At 36.0% G+C, this 19,054-nt stretch overlaps 1 protein-coding gene across 4 annotated transcripts in view; it reads right to left on the bottom strand.

The window, feature by feature from the left end:
- Positions 1-19,054, bottom strand: part of BRINP3 (BMP/retinoic acid inducible neural specific 3) — a 392,077-nt gene that overhangs the window by 255,422 nt on the left and 117,601 nt on the right. For 3 of the 4 annotated variants that reach the window (XM_059146396.1, XM_059146397.1, XM_059146398.1), the window contains exon 3: positions 6,778-6,807. The exons of the other annotated variant lie outside the window; for it this stretch is intronic. In XM_059146396.1, coding sequence (XP_059002379.1) covers positions 6,778-6,807 — 30 coding nt within the window. The remainder of the gene's footprint in view (positions 1-6,777; positions 6,808-19,054) is intronic. 4 annotated transcript variants of the gene reach the window in all.

Below are 19,054 nucleotides of genomic sequence, written 5' to 3'. Positions count from 1 at the left end.
TTAAAAGCATATTAAATGAATGTACATGCAGATATAGTCTTTAGTCTTTAGAGTATGGCAATTAAATACTACAATGGACTGTTTGTTTAAGGTTTTAAAATTAATTTTCCATAATTAATCCCTTCTTCTGTTCCTAAGCACACATATCCTTTGCTTGAATAGCCTGCCACTCCTTACACATTTCTAATATTCCACCAAATATTTTGTTGTTCCACCTCCAAAATATACCTCATATAAGCCCATTTCTGTCTCCATGGCCACCATCTTCCTTCAAGTCAAAGCCATTTTTTATTCTAAGTAGTTTCCTAAGCGTGTTTTTCTGTTTATGTACCTCTTTCTTCTATTTGTCTATAGAAGTCAGTAATCATTTATTTTATTCCAGTGATCTTTAAAAAAAAAAATTGATCATGTTACTCCTCTGCTTAAAATTTGGCAGTTTTCCCCATTTAAGATAATAATTTTTAAAAACCCTACTATGATATTTATGACTCCATGTATCCTATTTTATGTTTAGTTCTGTTTTATGTAATTCAGCTACATCTACACTACTCTTTCTAATTTCTTTGGATTTTGTGAACATGATATTAGAATTCCCAACAATGCTCAGGTGTCCTTGAAATTATAAATAATTATCTAATATTCTTTATAGTCTCTAGTCATTATTATGGAAATGTGAAATAGTTACTTAATAAAAAGAAAATATTAATATTTACAAAGAACTCTAGCCTATAGTAAATATTCAAATAATGAAAAACACCAGTGAACACTACTGGGCAGCATTTGAATAAATGGCATTCAGCTCTTCTAGTAAGGTTAAAAGCAATGGACAGAATCACTTGCAAAATTGCCAAATTAAGGATTTATTTTGTTTCCAAAACTTCATATTTCTCAGAACACTCATACCATTTGTATATAGTATGTACATAAACTACTTATCACATATTTTATTTGTAAGAATAACTCACCTTTAGCAAAATATAAAGCCAAACACGTACTATATTATGGCAACAGTTAAAACCAAGACTGACAAAAGATTGTGACTATGTCTTTTTAACTTGACACTGTCCTGGTTCCCTGAAATGTTAACTTTAACCTTCCACTATGTACTTTGGAATTTCCTGTTCATTCATTTGACTCTTTCTTATTTTTCTGATTTCCCAAATGATTGTTCCTAAGACTGAGAGACAGAAAAACATTTCACTTTCTCAAGAAATAACGGGAAAGAATTTCCATATGGGAACAATAAGCCACATAGTTATTCTTTCCACAACTCATGGCCACCCCAAGTTGTTCCCACAATTCAGAATTGTCATTTCTTGTCCCTCTGCCTGAGATGTCTTTCCCTTTAATATGTATAGAACTCCCTTAAATCATTTTCAGGTTGTAGGGGGGCATGTCCTTTCTTTAAAGAGGGCATGCAGGACTATCATTCTAAGATATATCTCCTGTCAAAATCATTTTCTCTGTCTCTATCTCTACCTATTGTGTGTGTCACATCAAAATACAAAGGTAGTATGTATTATATTTACTTCTGTGTTTACTTGTTCAATATCTGTTCAGTAGGTGACAGACATTCAACATACTGGCCAGCAAAAATGATCCCCATTCAAGCTTCGATTTCCATAAACAAAAACTTATTGTGCTCGTCTCCAAATCATTTGGGATTTCACTGAAGTTAGGCATACACTGTGAGGGACACACTATGATCATTCTGTTTAATTCTATCTTTAAGTTTAAGAAGAGTCCCTGAAACTTGTGAAGCCATGCGTAAGTGTTCTTTAAATGAATTGTGAATACTTCCTCACCATCTTTGGCAATCTAAATTTAACAAAAATAGAAAATCTAATATTGTCTTTTGCTGTCTACACCTTGATTAAATGTTCAGAGCTTATCAGACTTTAAATAACAGTTCTTCCATTCAGGTTCTGTGACTAGGTATTAAAAAGATATATAAACAGCAGGAAATACTGAGTGTATTAGTTTCCTATTGCTGGTGTAACAAGTTAACAGAAACTTTGGCTTAAAACAGTGTAAATATATATCTTAGAGTTTTAGAGGTCAAAAGTCTAAAATGCACGGCTGCATTCCTTCTGGGGTTCATTGTGGACAACCGTTTAAATTCCTTGCCTTTTCCAGCCTTTAGAGGCTGACTACATCCCTTGGCTCATGGCTCTTTCTTCCATCTTCAAAGCCAGGAGTGTAACATCTTCAGATCTCTCTTCCTCTCTTACCTCTCATACCATGGTCCCTTCTTGTTCTCTGATTCTGACTCTCCTAGGTTTCTTCATACAGATCCTTGTAAGTAGATTGGATCCATCCAGACAATTCAGGAAAATCTCTCCACAAGGTCCTTAACTTGATCACATCTACAATATCCCTCTTGACATGTAAGGTAACAAACTTAGGTTTAGGGAATTAGGACATAAATACCAAAGTGTTTAGCCATTGCCTTGAATACCACACCAAATAATCCAGCTTTACTATTTGAATGGAAAGTATTCACTCATTCATTTTTTCATTCACTTAATAAGTATGCAGCTTACTCCAGAAATGGCACTAGACAAGATTTCCTCAGAGCACTGGAAAGGGAGAGATAGGTTACATAGCTAGGCTAACAGCTACCATACAGGTAGCCCCTTCTATTGCTCCATGAAAACATTGATCACTCTGTCATCCTGTATGGATCCAACTACTTGAGCTAGATTTTAATTTTACAGTTGACTGTGGTTAAAAAAATTTTTATTTTTAAAACATGGGATTTTAAACACAATTTCCAGAGACACGTTGAGTGTAGTATTGTTTCTCTAATGTTTTATCTTAACCTTCTATGCTTAAATAGGGATTTTTGAGTCCTTTTAGTTTAAAATTTCCACACTTAGGACACCGGATAGCTTTGGAATATCTGTACTCAATGCATATCTTTAAGAATATCAAAATGCAAGAACTTTGTATTTAGTAAGGAGTTTAACCCTACCCCCAAAGAGTTCTAGCTTTGCCCTTGGCTCCTAAGAGGTGATTGTTGTCTGCCGTGGGCTAGCCAGATATTAACAATGTCATCAAGAGTGAAGGGTGGCACATCAGAAAGATCAGTGATGTGGATTAGTGTGGAGACTTTGGATCACAATGTATTAGTACACATGGATACTGGGAACCACCACGTAAGCAATCAATCAGGTCTATATAATGGGCACCAGTAAAAACTCTGAACACCAATAGTTGGCAATGCTCTATGCATATTGTCAAACACTGAAGCTAGGAACAGGTCCACAGAAAGAAGACAATGGAGACTCCACATTTGGTTGATCTGCAGATTCTACCTGCTCTATGCAGTTCTGCCTTTGGCTGATTTTAATCGCTATTTTTTTTCCTTGACAGTAGTTTCAGGAATGCCCAGACATGCAACTGGTATCTGAAGTGAGGGTAATCTTGTAGAGAATTATGCTCCCCCTGACGATATAGTTGACTGAAGTCTTTACACTCCCTTACATTTGTGTAGGTGCTATGCAAATCTACTTGGGTTAGGATATTAATAACACTTTTATTGTAAAGGAAGGAGGCTTATTTCAGACCATAAAATATTATTTTTTAAAAGATGTCAATAAGGTTGTTAAGTTGATGATTTTTTCCCTTATGTAAGTAGAAACTAAATGATAAATTTGCTGGATCTTACTATTCAAACTGTTTTCAAAGGCACTCTATCCTTTTACCAAACATGATGAAATAATCAGCAATACTTATTCAACCCTTCTAATGTGTTGTCCTTCAAAGTTTTGTGTGGCACTCTAATTAAACCAATAATGTTCTTTGTAATTAGGGCAACTGTATAATTATTTCCAAACCAGAATACTTTTGATATTGAGGGGGAATTCTATTAATAATCTCTATGTAAAACAGGCATAAAACAAGACTATCCAAATACATGGTAATAAATGTTCACTCTGCCAATGGAGGCAGCTTTGCCTGAGAAACCATATTTAGACAAAATGTAAACAAAACAAGACTCAGGGATATCATGAGTAAATTTTATACAGCATATCTAACATTGAACTTTAAAATTTGAGAATAAATTACATATGGATTCTTTCATTGCTTCTGGATTATGCCAATAGCCTTTTAAAAAAAATATGAATTCCTCAAAGAATCTTGTTTTCCACATGTAATAAGACTATATTACCCATACGACAATCTTGAGTGAAGAAGAGTCCAAAGGCAATGACACTGATTCCCCACCCCCCACCAGATCCATCATTGCCTTGGTTGCAAACATGTGACTTGGGTTTCAGTCTATTCCCAGCTGTGTTTTTCCTGTTTTCAAAAACAACCATGCAGTGTGTCGAGCACAGCAGTTATAAAGAAAAATAATCTGTGGTTTACTCAGGGAACTTGCAATCTAGAAAAAGAGACAGGGGAGTAAACAAATCATTATAATTTAATGTGGCAAATGTTATATATCTACACAATATTAAAGAAGCATAAAGAAAAGCATAACTAACTCTGGTAGCACAGTCAGGAAAAGTGCCACCCAAGACTTGAATTTGTTCAGTAGGTGGGAAGAGATGAGGGCTATTTTGAGGAAGAGAAAATGTGTGAAAATCTTTAAAAGTATAAAGGAAAAACCTTGCTAAGAGAATAATGAGCAGCTACATTTGACTGCAGTGTGATGTCATGGTGAAGGGAGAAGGAAGAGAGGTTTATCTAAAGCCTCTGAGGCCAGCCTATGGGAGGTTGGGTTTACACAAGGCATCAAAGATTTTGCAGACAACAGATAACATGAACCAAGGGATAATTAATGAAAGAACTCTGGCATAATTGCAAAACCAGTAAGATGCGGAGGTACATACTAGTATGCATGATATGGGCAAAACAGAATGGAGACATGAACTAAGAAAAGGTAAGACCAAATTTAAGAAATGCTCAGAGTTAGAGTCAACAGGGCTCTGCCGGCCTCGGTTTGTGCATGTTACGTACAAGGATGCACGTGTCAAGGCTGCCATTCACAAAGAAGACGTGGAATTTTAAATTTGTTATGTTTGTGACACACGGTAGTAAAATATGTAGTTTTAATGAAAACACCGACAAAATTGTGGAACTAGTCTTCAAAATAAAAGTCAAGATTACTGAGGAATGGGTACCATTTTCTACTTCTCATGGAGGTGCCCCTTCAGCCTGACTAAATGAAAATTTGTGACAGAAGGAGGGATCAATAATGTTTTCCAATTTCTGGTTTGTGAGGCTGTGGAGAATAAAGTTTAAATAGATCCAATCAAGAGAGAGGTAAATAAGATGAGTCTGATTTGAATATATTCAGCCTGAAATGCTTTGAGTTGCATGAATCAGTCAAGGAATATTTTAGAACTGAAGAGAAAGGAATCCAAGGGCACAACCCTTAAAATGTTCAATGAGCAATATTCAAAGTAAAGAAAGAAAAGAAAGGAAGTAAGAGGAAGTCTTAATCAAGTAGCGGTCATATATTCAATGAAATACACTGTTAAAGAAGACAAAGCAGTGGACAGTTTCATGGAAGGACTGTTCAACATTATCAAAAGTACAGAAGATCCTTTAAATACATCAAAATTCACAATGACATATTGCATTTAGAAATTAGATCAGCTTTATGCTAAGCAAAATAAGTCAATCAGAGGAAGACATTATCATGTGACCTCACTGATATGAGGAATTTGAGAAACAAGACAGAGGATCGTAGGGGAAGGGGAGAAAAAATGAAACAAGATGAAACCAGAGAGGGAGACAAGCCATAAGAGACTCTTAATCTCAGGAAACCAATTCAGGGTTGCTGGTGGGTGGGGAGGAAAGGACACGGTGGCTAGGTGATGGATATTGGGGAGGGTATGTGTTATGGTGAGTGTTGTGAAATGGTGATGGATATTGGGGAGGGTATGTGCTATGGTGAGTGTTGTGAAATGGTGATGGATATTGGGGAGGGGATGCTATGGTGAGTGTTGTGAAATGTGTTAAGACTGATGCATCATAGACCTGTACCCCTGGAATGAATAATACATTATATGGTAATAAAAAATCAATAAATTGAGTTACCTTGACCAACTTCCCCTCAAAAATATAAATTAGATCAGCTTTAACCTTAACCAAAGCGGTATCATGAGAGAGGTAAAAGCAAAAACTATATTTCAGTGAGTTGAGTGAGTAGGAGAGAGAAAGAATAAGGAAGAACTCTTCTCTTTCAACAAAAGTGATGAGGAAGAGTTCTCAGCATCTAAGAAAGACCTCTGTTGTTACTTTGTAAAGCTAATCAACAGTCATCCTTAGTTCCTCAACATTCACCAAATGTTTAGTGACAACCACTATGTGCTGAGCACTATTTCAAGATTAAGAAAGACACAATGCATACAACTACTTTCATGGAACATATGTTGCAAGCTTTGGAGGACTAAAAATAGGAACTAATAAAGAATGTTGATGATATTAGAAAGGAAAAACACAATGAGTACAGCTTATCAAACAAGATCAAAATGAATAGAAGAGTTTGTTTTAGGAAGGAGTGAAAATATCCTTCTCTGAGACAGCTGGATGAAATAAGAAGTAGCATACAGGTAGATTAAGAATAAGCTTTGCTGAAAAAAAAAATAAGTAAAACTCACAAACAGAAAGTAGAAGTGATTGTCACGGGTTGGGGATGAAAGAAAAAGGGAGAGTTTGGTCAAATGATACAAACTTCCAGTTATAGGATAAATAAAGCTGGACGATCTAATGAATAACAAGGCGATCATAGTTGATATTTTTGCTGAGAGTAGATTTTACCTGTTCTCACCACTGACTCCCAACCAAATACTGAAAAAAAAAAAAAAGAAAAAAGAATAAGCTTTGGAGAAAATGGTATATGTCTTTCTTACTCATTATTTAAAAGTTACTTACTAATGTAATATGACAGTGAATAGTGAATATTCAGCAAATATTTGCTAAATAGATAAAATGAATATTTATTCCTGATAGTTCTGTTTTGATCTCAAAATCAAGCAAGATGCTATGCCTTGTCTGTTAATTTTATAAAAATTACTATTGTTTACTAAACACAAACATACATATATAATCTCAAATACACACGCGTGCACGCACACACACACACACACATGCACACCCTGAACTTTGGGAAAAACTAAGTCACACATAATCACTTATTATTTTTGTTCTTGTTTCAGGTCCTGCTGAGATAATTTATGCAATTATTCTTCATGCCAAAAGATAGTTGTTTAGGGAAATCTAAGGGGCCCAAAGCAGGAAAATAACTAGCCTCTTTACTTAAGAAAAGGAAAAACGTAGAGGCAGTACAATCCATAACTAAATGATTGGTAATTTCAGAACTGGAATGGTTCATTCTGACTAACTGAACTGTTTATCTAGCTACTTCGGACTATTAGAGCTGCAGGCTTTAAAGAATTGTTCACCTGCAGATGCTTATAGAGGTCTATCAGAATACATTTGAGTTCTGGAGCTCTATAAATCATGAGTGAAGAAAACATTCAAAGAAATTTGAAAAGCAATACATTTGTCCAATTAACAAAACTGGTATAATATTATAACTCCACCAAGTAAAGAAATATTTTAAAAATGATAAAAGTGCTGCCTGTACTTAGAAGGAGCACAGGAAATAGTTTAATTCCATCCATTTCCAAAGGGGAATTTATTTTTATAATTACATTGATAGTTTTAATTTTGTGTCAAAATGTATGTAACAGATTTAATATTTAATATCATACATGAATACACGGCAGTATGTATATCTTTGTGTTACTAAGAATATTTTCACATTTTATATTCTCCCACTTCGTTTCAGCCAACTCAGTCAAAGCAATAAACATTTTCAGTGTTTACTGTCTGTCAACAATCTGTTGGATTCCAGGGACATAATGATAAATAAAACACAGTCTTTTTCCTCATGGATTGCATAGTATATATGAAGGGTCAGGAAATTAGATAGGAAAACTAATAATATAAAGAAAATATATTGTTTCTTTAAATTTATTTTGTACTTAATATTCCAGCATGATTATTATATGATGCTATTATTTTCTACAATATCATTTCTGTGAATACACTATTTACTGTTGTTAATATATAATTAGTATGACCAATCCCCTATCACAGAACATTTAGGTCTTTCTATTTTGGATTTAGATTATAATGCTTTAATTAAAAGAAAGATGTTTTGTAAAGGTTTTATTGATTTATTTGTCAGAGAGAGAGAGCACAAGCAGTGGGAGCAGGAGGCAGAGGGAGAAGTAGCCTCCCTGCTGAGGAAAGAGCCTATGAAGGACTCTATTTCAGACCCTGGGATCATGGCCTAGCCGAAGGCAGATGCTTAATCAAATGAACCAACTAAACATACCTAAAAAGAAAGATATTTACCTCAGTATTCCTGTATATCTCTGGACTTCGGGAGTTGGCTCAGGTTAAGGAATATTGACTTTATTTTTATATACTAATTAGTTAATGAAGTGGTATAGTCAAAGCTGGAAGTTGAGGCATTAAATTATTTAGAAGGGTATGAAGCAATATTAGAACATAAGAAGTGGTAACTCATTGCACAATAGAGGTTAAAAATAAAGGACATCAAATATGATGAGCTTGGCCTTACAAGACAAGTATAGTTAAAAATATTATTGAAAGGTTCCTAGGCATTTCTATTACAAAGGGGAGAAAATTTCCATCCCTGCCCCCAAATTTGGTGTCCCCCAAATTCATATATTGCAACTCTAACCTCTAATGTGACTGTATTTGGTGACAGGTCCTTTATAAAATATAATTGGGGTTAGACAAGATCGTGAAGGTTGGGTGTCCTCATGATGGGCTTAGTGCCCTTGTTCAGAAGAGGCACCAGAGAGGGCTTGTTCTCATTCTCTCTCTCTCTCTCTCTCTCCCTGAAGAGGTCATGTGAACACACAGGAAAGTAGAGGCAACCTATACCAGCCAGGAAAGAAATCTCTTCAGAAACTGATCATGTTAGCATCCTGAACTTCTGGTTTCCAGAATACTGAAGACCTAAATGTCTGTTGTTGAAGGTACTGTCTATGATATTTTGTTATGGTGGCATCAGTGCCTAATAATCTACCCTTGGGAAACAAACCAATTAACACAGTCTTAAGTGGATAGGACTCATGCTAGGAGACATATACACATAGCATACCATCATAACTTATCAGAGGAATACTTAGCTGAGGGAAAGTACATATTCTGTAGAATATTATGCCTAAGCAAAATCTCAAATGGTGAATAAGGATCAACCAGGAGCAAAAGTTAGGAAGGAATGTTTCATCAGAATAAATAGTATAAGCAGGAACGTGAGTATTGGCAGTAAATCCACACTGCTTGGTACCTGTGATGGGCAGGAGTCTAAGACGACCTCTCTAAGATTTTCACTTTAGTCTTAGTTTCAGAAAGAAATGTAAACATGATGAGATACCACTGCTATGATTAGGTGATTAGTCAATTGACTTTGAGTTCATCTGGGCATATCTGACTAGCCAGAGAAGCCCTTAGCAGGATCCAGAGCCATCCTGAAGAGAGACTGAGGTGTAAGAGGACGTGTGGAGGAGGTCCCCGGGGAGGCAACTGAGAAGAGCCTGAAAGAGCTCAGAGCCATCCCCGGCCACGAGCCAGCAAGAGAACGAGACCTCAGTGCTACCAGTGCAGGAAACTGAATACTGTCAGCAGCCCTGTGAGCTTGAGAGAGGACACCGACCTGCAGAAGAAACACACAGGCCAATCAACACCTCGATTTCAATCTTGTTACAAGTTGACCAGAGGACCCAGATTCCTGATCCATAGACAGTCCAGTCCGTCTCTGCTGTTTTATGGAACTAACTTCGGTAACTGGTTAGGTAGCAGTAGAAGCTACTACATTCGTATTGATCATAAAGCATGGCACTAAAAGAAACTAGGTATAGGAGCGGTAGATAGGATTTCATGAATCCTATGAATCTTCTGAAACTTTTTAAGGAAACTTGGACTTTATTATGTGGATTATGGAGATTTCTCTGCCTGGTTACAAGCGAGGGTGCAGGGGTCAGATTTCAGTTGTGTAAGGTTGCTCTGGCTGCAGTTTAGAGGATAGATATGTGGGAGTTACCACGGCCATGTACGATGCTGCTGCTCTCGCCTGGCTGGTACCTGAAGAGAGCCTGGGGAGAGCCGATGTGGTCAGAGTGAAGTGAATGCATGAAACAAAATTAACATGCAAGGTGACAGACATGGGCATGATACGGGTGTCGAAGACAAAGAGACAAAAAATTGTCTAGAATGATTCTGAGATGTCAGCTGTGTAAGTCCCGGTGAATGGTGAGCTACAACCTTTAATGCAGACACAGGAGGAGGTGTAGATTTGACTTAATAGATGGGATGAAATGATGAATTAAGTTTTAAAATGCAATATTTGGAGTGTCTAGAGAAGAAAATGTAAAGAATAAATGATGTCCCAAATCTGTTGTTCCTTTATGCGTGAAATGTAATTCATGACCTTCTTCTTGGAAGAAATTAGCATTTCTGATAAAATGTTCAAATAATTTCAAGATCAACTTTTAATGGTATTCTGACTGGTTCTGGGAAATGAATCCCCATCCCACTCAGCTGCCAATCAAAGAGTCTAATGATCCAAATTTTTTTTTTCCTGTTTCAATTTTGTATGGATATTCTATTCCCCCCCAACCCCCCATTAGGTGTCTCTCACAAGCATAACTCTTAACTTGCCTCTTTCAGGAATCAGTCCTTATACCAAGATTAAAATAATACTTGCATATATGGTCCTATCCAAATATTCTGAAAATTTTATTTTAAACAATGATCTGTCTGATAAGAAGTGAGTTATATCAGTCTCTACACTGTGCAAAAGGTCAGACTATGAACTAGAGCTAGTGGAGCTCAGGAAGGAGACAGAAATGGGACAATCAAAAAGCTGAGAACCAGAAAACCACAAGAGCCTTGTGTGAAAACACAGATCAAGAAATAATATTCTCTGACTTCCCCCAATTCACTTTTCCTTTCCTTTTCCTAATGTCCTCCATGTGATTCTTTATGTCCCACAAGTAAATGAAACTATATGATAATTGAATTTGTCTGCTTGGGGATGAACCTTGACAGACTGTGGACTCTGCTTGAGGATGCACTTTGAGAGACTGTGGACTCTGAGAAACAAGCTGAGGGTTTTAGAAGGGAGTGGTTGGTGGAATGGGTGAGCCTGGTGGTGGGTATTAAGAAGGAGGGCGCGTGTTGCATGGAGCACTGGGTGTTATACATAAACAATGAATCTTGGAGCACTACATCAAAAACTAATGATGTATTTTATGGTGACTAACATAACACAATAAAAAAACAAGATGTAATATTCTGTAACAGTTGTAATGGTAAATTATAACATATATTAAATATACATATTTATACAAAAATTATAATTTGAATAATGTTTGAAAAACTGTCTTTGAAAGTATTTTTATAGAAACCTGTAAAAGCTACAATTTTGGGCTCCCAATCCAGCCAAACTAAAAAGAGAATTGAAGAAGAAAGGAAGGAATGACAGAGTTATGAGACTAGAAAATTAATTTGCTGGTGAATAGAATTGCCCAAAAAGACAGGCTGAAGGCACTATGGGCTGATAACCCTTGAATCGGACCTTAAATCAGTTTGGCCACAAGTACTTCCACTTCAGTCAAAATCAAAGGTGACATGGGAGAATGAATGGGTTGTTTTACTTCGCCGCAATCAAAGCTGTCCTCTGAGACATTAAATCACCAAGAGATCCAAATCACAAATCAGTCATTTCTGATTTGGCGGGTTATCAACTTCAGTGAATATTAATTTATGAAGAGAGTCTCAAACACGCCAGACTTCTGCCTGACTCCTGAGAACCAAGTAGCTCCACAGCAGAGCCTGAGGCTGCCCGTCCATTAAAATCAGACACGAATACTCGTGAGTGACGTGTCCTAACTGTGTGAAAAAGACTTTGTGCTCATCGTCCACCTATTCGTTTTCATGTCCACTCATGGAGGCCTTACTTGCTTGCCTTCTCTGCCTGGACTTTGCTCAGTGCTGAGGATATATGGTGAACTAACCGGACAGACTCCCTGCCCTCACGAAGCTTACGTTTTATCAGGAGGCTTCGGTGACTAGCCTCCTTGGAAAAATGTTTAGTCCAAGATAAGCTTTACATGAATTATAAACTTGCTGACCTGAATATCTGAAAAAATTTCAGATCTAAATTTTATGATAGTGCTTCACATTATTAAATTTGTTATGCTTTTATGACAGTGTTTGAATTAATAATTGACTCACTAATCATTGCTAAAAAGGAAGCTTTTCAATATTTTTCAGGGGATAAGGATACTAAATATTTTAAAATGAGTATTTCTAGTAAAAATATCATACATGCCACAGAAAGGATTATGAAAGAGAAAGAAATGGGGAAAAAGGAGATATATATATATGCACACACACATATATATGCATATTATATAACATATTCATATATAAAATATAATTATATATAATATGCATATATATATAAACATATATTCTGTCAAAATTTGATAGATGAAGGAAAGTTCCTTCAAAGAAATTTGGGTTGACCTATGAAGACCAGAAGGAAAATAACTAGAAAACAAAGCAATAAAATGCTATCCAATGAAAGAAGCATGAGGGTTCATGGCCAGTGTATCTTGCAAACTCTAAACACACTAAAATATCTTGTCAGAGACTGTGGGTTTAATGAGAAAAGACAAGATAAAATAATTTGACACTTTTTGTTACCTGGTACTTTATCCCAAGTCAACTTTCTCATTTACAGAAATATTTGCATTATTGATAAATAAGAAATATACACTTAAGATTTTATTTTTAAGTAATCTCTATGCCCAATGTAGAGCTCGAAACTACAACCCAGCGATCAAGAGTCACACACTTCACATAGCCAGCCAGGCACCCCAAAAATATGCATTTAAAGGGTATACTGAGATTGAAATATATTTTGTTGTTATGTTATTACAATGGGGACTCCACGGTAATAGTTCAGTGTCACAGGGTAATCTCTAAAGAATTGTGATAGATTTAATGATAATATATTTTTATCATGATAGAAATAGTTTTTACAACTATACAACAGCATATCATTTAAAATAAGTCTAACTGATGCTCAAATTTTTATTTTTTAAAACCAGAATTAATATCAAGCTTTAAAGATGAACACAGAAAGTATTTCATAAGACAATGTTAAAATTTTTTAGATTATCAAAGTTTTCCAAATTAATGTTAAATATAAGTTCTCTGGCTGCCTGATAAAATCACCCCAGTAAAAAGGCAACTTGTTTTCTAAAATGCTTTCAAGTCAGCCACATTAGCTAGCACAGATTTTTTTGTGAAGTATGTGCTTGTGATTTCAAAAGGTATTTAACATCTTCTGTACCTAGCCTCCTTAGAAAATGTTTAGTCCAAGACAAGTTTTATCTGAATTATAAAATTACTGACCTGAATATTTGAAAAATTTTCAGATCTGAATTTCACCAAAATACTTCACATTATTAAATTTGTTACGCTTTTATGACAATGTTTGAATTAATAATTGACATGCTAATCATCACTAAAAAGGAACCTGAGTAAATAGACATTTGGAACTTTGTGAATAATTTGATTTATTAAGTATTTTTAACTCTTCTCAAAGTTTATGGCCAAAGATTCCTCAGCTAACTTCATTTCAGGTGCTATCCTCTTCACTCTTCCAATAGGCATAGCATGCCTTTGACCATCTTGCTGAATAGATTGGAACAGAACAAGGCAGAAAGAGAGGAAGATACCACAAGAATGATTCCAAGCCATTCCTATCCCTTCGACATTTTCACAATAGTGTAACTAACATATACACACATATACACTAACACAATAGTGTAACATAACACGTGCGCGCACGCACACACGCACACACACACACACACTTGGCTAAGATGATTCTTTGAAAACAAACGTTAATCTAATCAGGAAGTACAATGAAACCATAAGCAAGAAGGAAATAACCATAGATACAGAAGATTTTTTTGTAATTATAAGAGACCACTTTACACAAATCTAGAGAATTAAATTTAAAAATAAATAAAATAGATAATTTCCTAGAAAAATCCAATTTATAAGACCTGACTCTAGAGAGAGATGTAATTCTTTTTTTTTTAAAAGATCTCATTTTTTTTTATTTGACGGAGAGATCACAAGTAGGCAGAGCGGCAGGCGGGGGGTGGGGTGGGGGGGGTGGGGGTGGGGGTGGGGAACAGGCTCCCCGCTGAGCAGAGAGCTCCCATCCCACGGTCCTGGGATCATGACCTGAGCCAAAGGCAGAGGCTTTGAGCCACTGAGCCACCCAGGCGCCCGGAGAGAGATATAATTCTAAACAAGTCATAAAGAAACAGAAAATCTGGGAATGAAGGGGAACAATTCTGAAGATACACATGACAATGGATTCAGAGGATAATACCAAATACAGATCTTTTCTCATTTGTGCTTTTTTAAAGCTCTCACAAAACAATTTTTTTTTTTTTTTAAATACCTGGGCTTATCAGGAAATAGGTTAAAGGTTGCTGGGGACAGTGAAAAAGCTGGCATGGCTGAGCTTGGGCGGGGCTTTAGTTGGTGAGGCCTCTGTCTCTGGCACAGAATTGGACCAACCACTGACCTGTCCAGCTGCACTGACCTTGGTGGGTCAGTGGGTCAGCATCGGGTGGTGGTGGGCTGTGATTAGGCATCGGTGCCCATGTCCTCAAGGCTTCCAGAGGGTTTTGTGCCACTCAAGCATCACGGCCTTGGGATAATGGCTGTGCACGCCTGGCTTCCCATGCCAGGATCTGCAGCAACTTAAACTTCAGCCCCCTACTCCCTCAAGACCCCATGAAGAAATGTCACAGACTAGAGATGTGCCCACTCTTCCTGTTGTTGCTGGTTCTTCCCAGATCTGTGACCAGGAATGTATTGAAGAACTGCCTGGAGTGACAGAAGCACTTGTCTGAGGCACAGAGGGGAGAGGTAAATGATTCAGCCTGGGGTGTTGAGAGAGGACACCCCAGAAGTCCAGATATAGAAGATATTAAACTTGAGAGGATGAAGGCACCTGGATGGCTCAGTGGATTAAAGCCTCTGCCTTCAGCTCAGGTTGAGATTCCCAGGGTCCTAGGATCGAGCCCTGCATCGGGCTCCCTCCTTGGCAGGGAGCCTGCTTCCTCCTGTCTCTTTGCCTGCCTCTCTGCCTACTTGTGATCTCTGTCTGTCAAATAAATAAAATCTTAAAAAAAAAAAAAAAAAGAGAGAGAGAGAGAGAGACACCCTTTTGGCCGGCTGTCTTGCACTCTGCCCACACTGCCTCCGCAGCCCCTCTGACCAAGTTCAAGGGAGTGCCTTTTCACTGGGGGAAAACCACATGTTCTGCAAGAGCCTCTCTGACAGAAAGCGCTGCCTTACTTTCCCAGGGAATTCACTAACTGGAAGAGTGCACATCAGCTGGCTGGTTAGAAACAGAAAGGGTAGCTTTGTGATGTTGAAGCCACAGACCCACAGAGTTCAGGAAAGTTCTGGCTGTCACAAGATCAAGACCTGTAGCAGCTGGAAGGCACACAAGGAAGTGTTTCCGGAACAAGAGGTGAACGCAGGCATCTGTGTTAATGTAATTTCCCTTCAGCTGTTGTTATTTAACGTTGTATAGCCTAGGTTCACAAAAAAGATTGTGCGTGAACTAACGTGACTACTGCATTTTATTGTCATAATCCTCCTATTTACTAATTGTTTATAAAGTAATTCCAGTTTCTAAAACATGAATTACCCTAAAACAAAATGCTATAAGAGCAGATAATTCTACATGCCACTTAAACTACTCCAGAAAATATAATTCCAATCAAATGCTTATACATGAAGCAAGTATCAATCAATAGGAAAAAAAAAAAGTATTGCACAAACACCATAAAATATTTCACAAACTAATCTCTATTATGATATTAATTAAAAATCTAAGTAAAAAACTAGAAAGTTCTAGGACCTCACTTGAAGAATATATATTTTATGAGCAAGAGGTGTATTCTAAGAAGTCAAAAAGATACATAAAATATTGAGAAGTTTACTGAAATACCTTGACATTAATATATCTGAGAAGAAAATTCAAATGATCTCCTTCTTGGTCAGTGAAAAGAAATTTTTCAAAACTCAACACTAATTACTGGTTAAAAAAACAATGAATAAAAAAAGGAATTGATGAGGAATTCCCTAACATAACTTACAAATGCTGATACCCATGATCCTTATTATTTGCCAATTCTGTATCTGCAATTTCACCTACTGGCTAAAATCTACTTGTAGCCCTAAAATTAATACCTTGGGCTTTTTCCACCATCATTCCAAGGCATGTACACACACAGAGCAGTGAAAAATCAGAGTCGTCCATATGTGCACATCCCCTACTGGGGTCCAACAAGGTGCTGCTCCGCCTTGTCCTTTTCAGCAATTCTACAGAGACAACCACGGGATGGAGACAGCAGGGGGCAGCACTGTGAAGTACAAGACACAGGCTCTGTGGCCAGTTAGATAGGATTTGAATGTCAACTCTGGTGCTGTTAACCTACTTTTTTCTCTTGTAAAACAAAGCAAGTATAATCTACCAGGATGAAATGCTCTAGGAATTAATATTATATGTGAGGTATATCTCTATCTACACACACACAAAAATACATGTACATGTGATACCCCTAGGAGCAATGGTTCAGTATGTGTTAATACAGATTTTTGTGGTGATTTTCTAGACATTATTAGCAGGAAAAATGAGAATTGAGTCTCTCTGTGTGTGTATGGGTGTGTATGGGTAGGTATTGTACATATGTATGTGAAATACATACAGAAATATGAAATACATATGTACACATGGTACCTCTAGAAGCAAAGGTTCAGTATTTGTTAACACAGAGTTTGTGGTGACTTTCTAGACCATTATTAGCAGGAAGAACAAGAATTAAGTGTGTGTGCATGTGTGTGTATGGGTGTGTATTATACACACATATATAAAATACATATATAAAATGAAATATACATGTATATATATGGGTACACCTAGATATTTTATATATCTGTGAATATCATACATATGTGAAAAACAAACATTGTATATATGGGCTAATACTTAAAGCTTTACTGCTAAGTCAAGATGACATTACTATAATCAGCTCTACTGTCTAACACAGCACTAGATGTTCTCACTGTTGTTACTGGTCAAAAGAGAGAAATTAGAAGTATAAACACAGAAAAGAGAACAATAAAAATATCAATATTTGCAGATGATATGATTTAAACTCAGCAATTCCACTAGACTTAAGTGGAAAGATTCTACAGACAACAAAATAATTCAGATAGGTGGTGGGCTGTGAAATTAAAATACAGAAATCAATAGCCTTCATCTATACACACAAAGACCAATTGAAGATATAAGGTAAAAGAAGGCCTTATTCATATTTCCAACAAAAATAAAATTAAAAGCTTAGAAAAACACAGAAGATGAGAGAAATATGAGAAAAAATTAAACATTCTTAATCACAAACATAAAATGAAACACATGGAAATATATACCACAAAAAGACTCAATTTCATAAAGGTGTGATGAACAGGCTACATGAAAAAACAAATAGGTATAAATATCCAAGAAAACTTCAAAAAGAAGAGTGACAAGGTGACAAGAATGATAAGACCAGGCCTATTAAAAAGCAAAACTAAAATTAAAAATTTAGTTAGTGACTTCTGGATAAATAAACCAAAAAAATAAACTAAAGTTTCAGAAATATCCCCACATATGTACAGAAATTTACTATATCCTAGGGGTCCATGGGTGACACAGTTGGTTAAGTGTCCAACACTTGGTTTTGACTGGGGTAGTGATCTTTGGGTCCTAAGACTGAGCGCAGTATCAGGCTCTGTGCTTAGTGTGAGGTTGCTTGAAATTCTCTTTCTCCCTCTGCCTCGCCTGTTCATGCTGTCTCTCTCTCTAAAATAAATAAATCTTTAAAAAAAAAAAAAAAGAAAAAGAAATGTACTATATCCTAGAGGTAGTATTTCAAATAAACTAGGGAGTCTTGGAATTTTAAATCAACAGAGTTATGACAAACTGGGTAGTTATTTGAAAAGTAATGGGGTCCAATTGATACTTTATTGCATACTAAAATAAATCCAAATCAGTTTAGGATATATAAATTCACACAGTGATTTTTATATAGATCTCCAATAAAAATGTAGAAGAAAAGGCTGTTTTAATTTTACTTCAAAATCAAAAAGTCAAAAAATAAAATATTTTTATTGATATAAATAAAAATGTGTTTCACTACCCCTCAATCCTGATAACCAAAGGCAAAAGGCATAACAAACTGAACAAAATTAGAATCCAAAGTATATATAAAAGCACTAACAACCTAATTTATAGAAAGCCCTGTATGTACAAAAAAATATATAATTAAATAGAAAATGCAAAACATATGAATAGGCAAAAAGTTCATCACTTATATAGCTGGATTCTGAAGAACAAACCTTTTGCTAACCTATTTATTTTTGTTCGTATACACGTATGGGAAATACAGTTTAAAAATCCTCTCAAATTTCATTTCCACAATGATCACAGAATGATTTCAAAAAGGGCCTCTGAAATATTTGATATCTGAAATATTGCCATTTCAAGAACATAGAGGTGATTTTTTTTTTATTTTGTGTAATGAGAATTTTTAATCGCCCTGCATGGACAGACATAAAATGTGCTCCCCGTTATAACAAAAAACAGTTTTTTAGGTAGGATCTCTTTCATAGATTTTTCTGGTGACAAAAATATCTTTGTAATTTAACCAAAAGACACCCTTCTGATGACCATGAGAATCTTCAAATATTAAGGATGTCAAAACTTTCCAAGCCACAAAATGTAACCAAACAATTTTTTTTGTTCTTTTTCATAATGATCCAAATACTAAAAAACCAAACCAAACCAAATCCTTTTTTTTTTTAAATGAAGAAACAGGATTACAGATCTTAGACCTTAGTGTTT

Source organism: Mustela lutreola, chromosome 14 (genome assembly GCF_030435805.1).
Source record: "Mustela lutreola isolate mMusLut2 chromosome 14, mMusLut2.pri, whole genome shotgun sequence".
NCBI lineage: Eukaryota > Metazoa > Chordata > Mammalia > Carnivora > Mustelidae > Mustela > Mustela lutreola.
Note: the sequence above shows the minus strand (reverse complement) of the source record. Positions and strands in the feature narration are given on the sequence as shown.